This window comes from Balaenoptera borealis (assembly GCF_965194805.1).
Source record: "Balaenoptera borealis genome assembly, chromosome: 20".
Taxonomy (NCBI): Eukaryota; Metazoa; Chordata; class Mammalia; order Artiodactyla; family Balaenopteridae; genus Balaenoptera; species Balaenoptera borealis.
In genome coordinates, this window is record NC_138879.1 from 48,209,252 (window position 1) to 48,219,746 (window position 10,495).

The 10,495-nt window shown below is 39.8% G+C and overlaps 1 protein-coding gene across 2 annotated transcripts in view; it reads left to right on the top strand.

The window, feature by feature from the left end:
• The window catches only part of RPA1 (replication protein A1), a 52,485-nt gene that overhangs the window by 22,171 nt on the left and 19,819 nt on the right, over window positions 1-10,495 (top strand). The window contains exons 1-2 of one of the 2 annotated variants that reach the window (XM_082370675.1): window positions 493-625; window positions 1,223-1,311. In XM_082370675.1, the coding sequence (XP_082226801.1) occupies window positions 498-625; window positions 1,223-1,311 (217 nt within the window). In that variant the 5' untranslated portion in view covers window positions 493-497. Of the gene's footprint in view, window positions 1-492; window positions 626-1,222; window positions 1,312-10,495 lie in introns of those variants that run through there. The other variant, XM_082370674.1, reaches the window with a different exon arrangement.

Here is a 10,495-nt window from a genome sequence, read left to right on the forward strand (position 1 = left end):
TGGACTACCAGGGAATTGAGTTTCCCATCTACTATATTTAATGTCCATCTCAACTATGCTAATTCAGGCCTCGTCAGTTCTTCCTTCTGTTGTTCCCTCTGCCTCCAGTTGTGTTCCCCTCAGACTCCTTCATATTGCAGTCCTCTTTAAAATATGAACGTGATTGTGACATTCTTGTTCAAGCACGTATTGAGCAACTACTGTGGACCAGTTGCTACAGTAAACACTGAAGGATACCTGCCATTACTGAAAGTGCAGTTTAGTAAGAGAAATAGATAATAAATAATGAATACACAACTAAAATATATCATATGTGAGTAAATAATCAAATAATGAACATAATTAACCCAAATATTAATAATTATATGTCAATATATATTAATTAAACCTGAGAGAAGTGACCTGAAGGAAAGAAATGATGGCTGTAGAAAGGATTATAACAGAAAACTGATCTAAACCAAAGATTAAGGAAGCGTCTGAATATTAGATGAGGCAGAATGAGAGACCATCACAATCAGAAAGCGGCGTGTACAGAGGCCTTGTGGCAGGAGAGAGCGGAATGTACACCAAGAGCTGGAAGGAAACAGATGGTGGAGAGCAGAGCACCACGGGGAAACGGCGCGAGGTGAGCTGGAGAGGTTAGTGCGAGGCCAGACCTTACAGAGCCTCGTAGGCTGTGTGAAAAGGTTTTTAACTTTTGGCCGAAGGTCCTTGAGAAGTTATTGAAAGGTTTTAATCAGAATTAAAGATGGACAAAGAATTGGAAGTTCTTAGTTAATAGTAATCACAATTAAAAAATATCTATAGTCACGGTTTTCACTGGGAAAAGGTAATTGTTCAGCTAAGTATATGTTTCTGAAAACAGATCATCTCTTGTGCCACATATTCTTGGGTTTAGTAATCTAAATTCTTATCATGTCATTTGCTCCTTGAAGATACAGTATGTAGTAAGGACACTGCATTTTAATTAAGGAACTAGCTGGGAAATGAAAACCCTGCAATCATAAAAGCCCTTGATAATGATACAATGAAAGATTAGGGAAATATTTATGTAGGAATTGATATCATATGTTTCTCAAGTTATTCAGTAATGAAAAACAATTGACAAAGGGAAATAGTTTTATCACAGTGATTATTGGGGGAAGCTTTTTAAGTAGCTTGTCGTTTGAAAGGCTTCTGAATTTATTTTTTCTAACATGTTTCTATTTCTTTGCCTTTGTAGGAGAGTGATTATTTTGATGGAGTTAGAAGTTTTGAAATCAGCTGAAGAAGTTGGATTAAAGATTGGCAATCCAGTGCCCTATAATGAAGGTAAAATGTTTTTTATAGGTTGTAGCACTCAATTGAATACCTCTTCATAGATTTGGAATTCTTCCTTTTGATATAGTTTGATTTGTTACTCTTACTAAAACTAGTGATTTGGGAGTCTAGCAACCCAGGTTATTCTTTCATTTTTTTTTTTTTCAGTACTGAAGAAATGATGGTAGGACTCTGTAAAGGAAAACCTCTCTGTTTTTCTCTACACACAACAGTCATACATACTTCTGGCTCTTCTGTGACCAGATGTATGGGGTTTTTTTCTTCCCCCTGATAAGCAATTCTCCAGTTCTCTGTGGACACCAGCTGGGTCTCCTACAATTCAATTTAGTTCTGACACTAGCTACCTGGAGTTAGCCTCAGATTTCACAGGGCAAGGGCTCAGTTCCACTGGACTGCCTCCACCCCTCACCCCCTCTCCCCTTCAGTCCAGAGTCCAGGCTGGGACTTCCCTGGTGGCGCAGTAGTTAAGAATCCGCCTGCCATTGCAGGGGACACGGGTTCGAGCCCTGGTCCGGGAAGATCCCACATGCCGCGGCGCAACTAAGCCTGTGCGCCACAACTGCTGAGCCTGTGCTCTAGAGCCTGCAAGCCACAACTACTGAGCCCACGCTCCGCAACTACTGAAGCCTGTGTCTCTAGAGCCCGTGCTCCACAACAAGAGAAGACACCGCAATGAGAAGCCCGCGCACCGCAACGAAGAGTAGCCCCTGCGCGCCGTGGCTAGAGAAAGCCCGTGTGCAGCAACGAAGACCCAACGCAGCTAAAAATAAATAAATAAAACTAAAAATATTAAAAAAAAAGTAAGTCCAGGTTGTTATCTATGCTTCTGACCAACTGGCTATAAATTGTAGCTTCCTACAACTCCCTCCTCAGGTTCAATTAGAGTGATTTGCTAGAGTGGCTCACAGAACTCAGAGAAACAATTTACTTACGAGATTACCGGTTTATTACAAAGGCTATAACTCAGGAACAGTGAGGTAGAAGGGCAGGCATAAGGCGAGGTATGGGGAAAGGGGTGCAGAGCTTCCATGCCCTCGGTGTGCCATCTACCTCGGACCTTCATGTGTTCACCAACAGAGGCTCCCCAAATCCTGCCCTTTGGGGTTTTTATGGAGGCTTCCTTACTTGGGCATGATTGATTGAATCATTGGTGATTAGTTCGAGGGGCTGCTCCAGCCCCTCTAGCAGTTATTTTGAGTATCTTAGTCTGTAATGTTGGTCTCCCAAAAGGGGAAGAAGAGAAAAATGAAGTGGGAAGAAAGGGTGCCAGCCCCTTAAATCCCTGGAAAGCACTTCAGCAGAGGGCTCAGGGCTTGCAACACTGGAGGAAGCAACAGCAATGGTCACTGTCTCTTTGCACCTCTGTGATCAGAAGCAGCATTCACAGCACAGATCGCCAATATATGGAGGACAGGGTCCTTTCTGCCCACCTCAGTTCCAGAAACTGTGTGCAGGCTGCTACAGGGACAGGCCCACTGCTGTGTGCCACATGGCTGAGGGGTGGGGAATGGGTAGCTGTTACTGTGCTAAGGGCTGGTATTGGTGGAAATTCACCAACCAAGCCTTCCCCTGAAGTTGCAAGCCTTCTATAGACTTCTGAATTCAAAGTAGTTATAACAGACGAATTCTGCCAGTGCAGTTGTAGTCTAGGTTGAGAGAGAGATTCCTGGTGCTTCCTACTCTGCTGTCTTTCCAGAATCCTTTCAACAGTGATTATCTCTTGATAATAACTTTTATTTTCTTGTGAAAATATATAGGAAAGCCCAATGAAATCAGAAAAAGTTAATTACTTTAAACAAGAGAGACAATAATAGTTTAGAAAAAAAGTCAAAAGAATCATCGAATCACTGACTCGAGAAGGCTTGTCTGCCCCTCCATCAAGTCAAATAAACATGAAATGAGAGGGAATTCCCTGGTGGTCCAGTGGTTAGGACTCCGTGTGCTCACTGCTGAGGGCCCGGGTTCAATCTCTGGTCTGGGAACTAGGATCCCACAAACCGTGCGGCATGGCCAAAAAAAAAAAGTAGAGCCTCATTGTTCACCAAGATAAATTCCAGATTTGTTTAAAAAGTTAAAAAATGAAACCATTAAAAATAATAAAGGGGCTTCCCTGGTGGCGCAGTGATTGAGAATCTGCCTGCCAATGCAGGGGACGCGGGTTCGAGCCCTGGTCTGGGAAGATCCCACATGCCGCGGAGCGGCTGGGCCCGTGAGCCACAATTGCTGAGCCTGCGCGTCTGGAGCCTGTGCTCCGCAACAAGAGAGACCGCGATAGTGAGAGGCCCGCGCACCGCGATGAAGAGTGGCCCCCGCTTGCCGCAACTAGAGAAAGCCCTTGCACAGTAACGAAGACCCAACACAGCCATGAATAGATAAATAATAAATAAAAATTAAAAAAAAAAAAAAATAGGGACCTCCCTGGTGGTGCAGTGGTTAAGAATCCACCTGCCAATGCAGGGGACACAGGTTCGATCCCTGGTCTGGCAACATCCCACATGCCGTGGAGCAACTAAGCCCGTGCTCCACAACTACTGAGCCTGCACTCTAGAGCCCATGAGCCACAACTACTGAAGCCCACGCGCCTAGAGCCCGTGCTCCGCAACAAGAGAAGCCCCTGCAATGAGAAGCCTGCACGCAACAATGAAGACCCACGCAGCCAAAAATAAATTTAAAAAAATAAATAAATAAGGAGAATGGGGGGCTTCACTGGTGGTCCAGCCGGTAAGACTCTGCACTCCCAATGCAGGGGGCCCAGGTTTGATCCCTGGTCAGGGAACTAGATCTCACATGCATGCCGCAACTAAGGAGTCCACATGCCACAGTGAAGATCCTGCATGCCGCAACTAAAACCTGGCACAGCCAAAATAAATAAATAAAAATAAAATAAATATTTTAAAGAAATAGAATGGGGCTCTATAAATGGATTGGAATAATTCACAGTGAATATTTGATTACATTAAAATTTTAAATTTTGCATGTTAGAAAGGTGTGCAAACAAACTAGGATAAAATAGTTACAAAAGATAAGTCTGACAAAGTGTTAATCTTTAATATTTACTAAATTTTTTACAAGGGAAAATTTTTTTGTATTTATTATTATTATTATTGATATTATTTTTTTCAAGGAAAAATTCTCCAGTAGGAAAGCAGGCATTGGATGAGAAGAAACACTTCACAGTAGAAGGAAAACAAATGGCCAATACATAAGAAAAAATATTAACCCTTACTGGTCATTTTTGTATTGTTCCTTTAACTATTACATCTTGTTCCTTTAAGTATTATCACCTTTAAGTATTATGTTAGCTGTAGGTTTTTCATAGATTCTTTTTATCACTATGAGGAAGTTTACTTCTATTCCTCGGTTGCTGAGGGTTTTTATCAGGAATAAAAGGTGAATTTTGCCAATTTTTTTTCTGTGTCTGTTGATGATCATATCGCTTTTCTTTTTTCATTGGTTAATTATATTAATTAATTTTTGAATGCTAAACCAATCTATGATTTCTGGGGTACGTCTTATGTCATGATCTCTTTCTACTTTTTATGTATTGTTGGATTTGATTTGCTAAATCAAGCAAATCCACTTGATGTGATGTGATTTTGTTTAGAATTTTTACATCTATATTATGAGGGGTATTGGTCTGTAATTTTGTCATACCTTGTCTAATTTTGGTATCATAGTAATCCTGGCCTCAGAGAATGAGTTAGAAAGTGTCCCCTCTTAAATTTTATGCAAAAGTTTATGTGGAATTGGTATTAATTCTTTCTTAAATATTTCGTAGAGTTTACCAGTGAAAGCATCTGGCCCTGATACATATATATTTTTTTATGGAACGGCTTTAAACTACAAATGCAGTTTCTGTAACAGATACATAGTCATTCACATTGATTGTGTGTTGCAAGAAATTTGACCATGTTATTTAAGTTGTTGAATTTATTGGCCTATATCAAAGTAAATAGAATAAATGTTCCAATTAAAAGGCAGAAACTATCAGATTGGATAAAATAAATATAGTCCCTTATTATCCTTTCAGTGTCTGTAGAAACTGTGGTGATGTCACCTCTTTTAGACCTGATATTGATGATTTGTGTCTCTTTTTTTTCCTGATAAGTCTGACTAGGGGTTTATCAATTTTATGGACCTTTTCAAAGAATGAAGCTTTTGCTTTCCATTGTATATATAGACCACATCTTTTATCGTTTTTTTAAAAAATTTATTTATTTTTGTCTGTGTTGGGTCTTCGTTGCTGCGCGCGGGCTTTCTCTAGTTGCGGCGAGCAGGGGCTACTCTTTGTTGCGGTGCGTGGGCTTCTCATTGCAGTGGCTTCTCTTGTTGTGGAGCACAAGCTCTAGGCACGCAGGCTTCAGTAGTTGTGACACACGGGCTCAGTAGTTGTGGCTTGTGGGCTCTAGAGCGCAGGCTCAGTAGTTGTGGCGCATGGACTTAGTTGCTCCATGGCATATGGGATCTTCCCAGACCAGGGCTCGAACCCATGTCCCCTGAATTGGCAGGTGGATTCTTAACCACTGTGCCACCAGGGAAGTCCCTTCAGGTGGTTTTTTGTTTTGTTTGTTTGTTTGTTTTGTGGCCATGCCATGCAGCTGCAGGATCTTAGTTCCCCGGCCAGGGATTGAACCCAGGCCCCCTACAGTGGAAGCCTGGAGTCCTAACCACTGGACCACCAGGGAATTCCCCCTTCAGGTGTTTCTTAATGAAAATATAACCAAATACATAAATTATATATTTTCATTCATAATCCACTTTGCTTACACCAAAGGCAGGATACTATGTACACTATCTTGTCTCTTTTTTTTATCCTGTTGTGTTTTTTTAAAATTTCGGCCTAGAGATATTTTCATACATATACTTAGAGATCTTCCTTATTTTTATTTATTTATTTTTAACAGTATAGAGTATTCTGTTGTGTGACTATTCCATAGTTTAAGCAGCCCTTTATTGATGGGCACTTGGGTGTTTCCATACTCTGGCTATTAAAACAGTGCTGCAGCAGATAACTTTATACATATGCAGGTACATGGTCAGAGGGGGTTTGATTGCCAGAGGTGAGATTGTTGGATCAATGGATAAATGCCTTTGTGGTGGGTAGATATGCTTGGGTTCCCTCCATAGGATAGTATCATTTTGCATTCCAGCAGTATGTGAAAATACTGGTTTCTTCACGGCTATGCCAACAGAATATGTTGTTAATCTTTTGATTTTTTTTACCAATCTGATAGATGAAAACTCACATCTCAATGTAGTGTTTAATTTGTATTCTGAGCAAGGTTAGTATCCTTTTAAATGTTTAAGGGCTTTTTATTCTCTGTGAACTGTTGTGTTGTCCATTTTTCTTTTGGGTTGTGTATCTTTTTCTTCTCAATTTTTAAGAGAGTTCTTTTAAAAAAAATAGAGGAATTAGTCCTTTGTCTCTGATATGAATTACAACGTCTTTCTGACTTTGCTTATGGTGTTTTTTTTTTGCTATGCAGCAGTTTACTTTTGTTTTTATGAAGTTGAATTTTCCAGTTCTTTTTTTTTTTTTTAATGACTTTGGGGTTTTGAGCCATAGTTAGAAAGGTCTTCCTCACTGAGTTATAAAGGTATTCACCCATGTTTTATTCTAGTACTTGTGCGGTTTCATTGTTTGTATTTAAATCATCCATGCTGCTTCTCTCTTACAGTTGTGATGTCTTGATTTGTGGTGTTTTGGGCTTCACTTTCACATAATTTGCAATTTGTCTTTTTCCCCTAGTTTCACTAAAGATGCAGTCTGTATGTGGGATGTTTGTTTATGGGACGGGTATTCATTCTTCTTGTTGCTCTCTATGATTTTTAGAAGAAGTAGGAAGGTTTTGGACTAGGTCATCACCATGCTTCTTCCAGAAATGGAATGTTCTAGATTTAATTTTTACCTACACCAAACATAATAATTTGGTGCTTTAAATTGGAAAGGGAAAGCTGGAGCCTATTCAGGTAAAATTCTAAAATATTAAATTGGAACATCACAATTGTTTTGCAGTAGTAAAATTTTGTTAAAATGAGCACATTGGTTATCTTATTCTCAGCTTTTAGGAAGGAGAGTCAAGACAAAGTGATACTTAGAATCTCTATGAAATCTTTGGATGCCTTAGGGGTGAGGGAGAGATGATTATGCCCAACTTATCACCTTTCGCCAGATTTCTTACATTTTTTATGTTGTATTTAATTGAATGGTTGCTTTGGACATTTTGCCTTTCAGGGGCAAAAGTATTTGAGGTAAAGATGGAGATGAAAGGGTTAAAAGATGATTACCACTTGAGGTCTGAACTATACAACTGTGGAAAACACTCCTTTGTCTCAATACCCAGTTCCTCTGGCTCTTCCCTTTCTTCAGGGTCTGTTAAAGTGCAGAGGGATGAGATGAAATTTTGCTGTTAAAGAGTATTTGCTATTGAATTTCATTGTAACTGGATCAGTAACACATTGTTACTTGGGCCATCATGAAAATAGTTTTGTTATAGTGACTACTACCTTATGGGTGTATTTGACAGAAGTGGTTTCTAATTGTCTATTGGGAAGCAAGGAGACTGTTATTAGTAGATAGAGAACTAAAGTTAGATTTGTATCCTCCTAGCACCTAACCCAGACCTGTGACGTATCAGATGACCTAACTCACTAGACCCAGCCCAGAAATAGGCAGAGGAATTGCAAAATGTGCATTGAAATTGTCTCATGGTACTAGTACCACATTAAGTAAAGATACTTAGAGAATTTTCAAAATGTGAGAAGTAAAATTTCAAACATAGTTCATTTTTCATACAATATTGGGTTGGATGGCTTTAAATCTCCCATATTTACCATTATATAGTTTTTAATCAGTGTGTATATTAGTTCTATGAACCTACACTATTTCTAACCACAGTATTATACTTAGACTTAAATTTCTTAGCTTGTTGCTTAGTTATTAGTATCACTCATTATTGAAGGATACTAGCTGGAATTTTTTTCAGCCTGACTCTGTCCATTTTCTGCCAATAAGAAATTGTAATTATTGGATCAATGGATAAATGCCTTGGAAATGGATTATTGACTCTTCCTTAAATTCTTTGTGGTGGTTGTTAAGAAAGTAATTGTTGGTAGAAATTGAGTTTTTTGTTACTCTGTATACTCTGTTGTCTGTTGGCTGATTTTTCTCAGCTGGTGGCTCATTTACTATTATAATGATAATAAAAATGATAGGTGTGAGTGCAAGTAACTTGAGGAGCTAGAGTCTGCTTTTAAATATCCTATATCCCTCCTGGGTCAGAGCCGGTGATAGGAAGCTAGCATACAGCAAAAAGGTCTAAGAATTATGACCTTGATCCACCTTATTGGAATGATTTGGTTTGCAGGTGACATAAAACTGAAGATTATCAGAAGTTGAATATCTGTATTACTGCTTTGGGGTATAATTTTAATTTTTAGGGAGATTATTATTTAGTTGTGTACTGATTTCTTTTACATCTTATGGTCATTGGTTGTATTGTAGTGCATTAAATTGAAGGGCAGTTGTTGCTATTTAGAATGCACTAACATTCTTGCCATCCATTTGGCTTGGGAATGTCTCTTGTGTCTTGTGCCAGATTTACAAATGTGGTCCAAAGCAGGAATTAAGGATTGCTCTAATAAATGGATTAGTAGCTTTTCCTAACTACCAGATATTGTGGTTATTAGTTATGTTTTATATAATTAGAGTTCTGGCTTCCAGAATTGGTTGCTTAGGATTAAAAATTAACTAGATGGTGGTGAAGTTGAATAGATCTAGTCAGACAAACCTGGGTTCAAGACTAGGTTCTGTCTCTTCCTGTGTGACTCTGGGCAAGTTCCTTGACCTCTTAAACCCACTTTTCTCATCTGTTAAATGAGTACAATAATACTATCTATATATATTTTATAGAGACAGCTAAAGAGTAAACGGAATAATGCACTTAACCTTGTACCTGGTACATAGTAAGCATTCAAAAAATTGTAGGGCTTCCCTGGTGGCGCAGTGGTTGGGAGTCCGCCTGCCAATGCAGGGGACACGGGTTCGAGCCCTGGTCTGGGAGGATCCCGCGTGCCGCGGAGCGACTGGGCCCGTGAGCCACAATTGCTGAGCCTGCGCGTCTGGAGCCTGTGCCCCGCAGCAGGAGGGGCCGCGATAATGAGAGGCCCGCGCACCGCGATGAAGGGTGGTCCCCGCTTGCCGCAACTGGGGAAAGCCCTCGCACAGAGACGAAGACCCAACACAGCCATAAATAAATAAGTAAAATTAAAAAAAAAAAAAAAAAAAAAAAAAAAAAAAAAAAAAAAAATTGTAGCTATTATGAACATGTCTATTACAGGGCCTAATTGGAGTCTTGTTAAATATACTATTTTCATTGACTCTAAGAATCCAATGATTATAAAACTATACCACTATATTATGTACTACTAAAAAGAAATTATAGCATTAATTTTAATCCATATATTAAAATGTTTAAAAATCTTGATCTTGCAATAGGTAAATAGATAAGTTACATTTTAAAAAATTGTGGTAAAATACACATAACATAAAATTTACATCTTAGTCATTTTTTGTGTTGTATCGTTCAGTGACGTTCAGTACAGTCATTGTCATGCAACCGCCACCACCATCCACCTCCAGAGCTCTTTCATCACCCCAAACTGAAACTCTGCACCCATTAAACAGTCACTCCCCACTCCCACCCGTCCCTGGTAACCACCGTTCTACTATAGATACCTCATAAAGGTTAGTTACATTTTGATGGAAATGAATGTAAGAGATCAGCAAGATCCTGTGACCATGTCCTGTTCAGCAAGATACTTGGAGAAGCAGGCGTGGTGAGGAGGAAGGGACTTGAGAGTGTAGATGTGTTTGAGACAGTGGGAGGGGGAGGAACTAGGGTGGAGTATGGCAGGGATTTGTGTATCTTCATGGTTCCATCTCTGAATGTTTAAATCTTTTGGTTCATTTGAATAAAATTTCATGAAGCAGGTAAAAATACAGATTAAGGGAGTTTCCTGGTGGCACAGTGGTTAAGAATCCGCCTGCCAATGCAGGGGACACGGGTTCGACCCCTGGTTGGGGAAGATCCCACATGCCGTGGAGCAGCTAAGCCCGTGCGCCACAACTGCTGAGCCTGCGAGCCACAACTACTGGGCCCACGTACCGCAACTA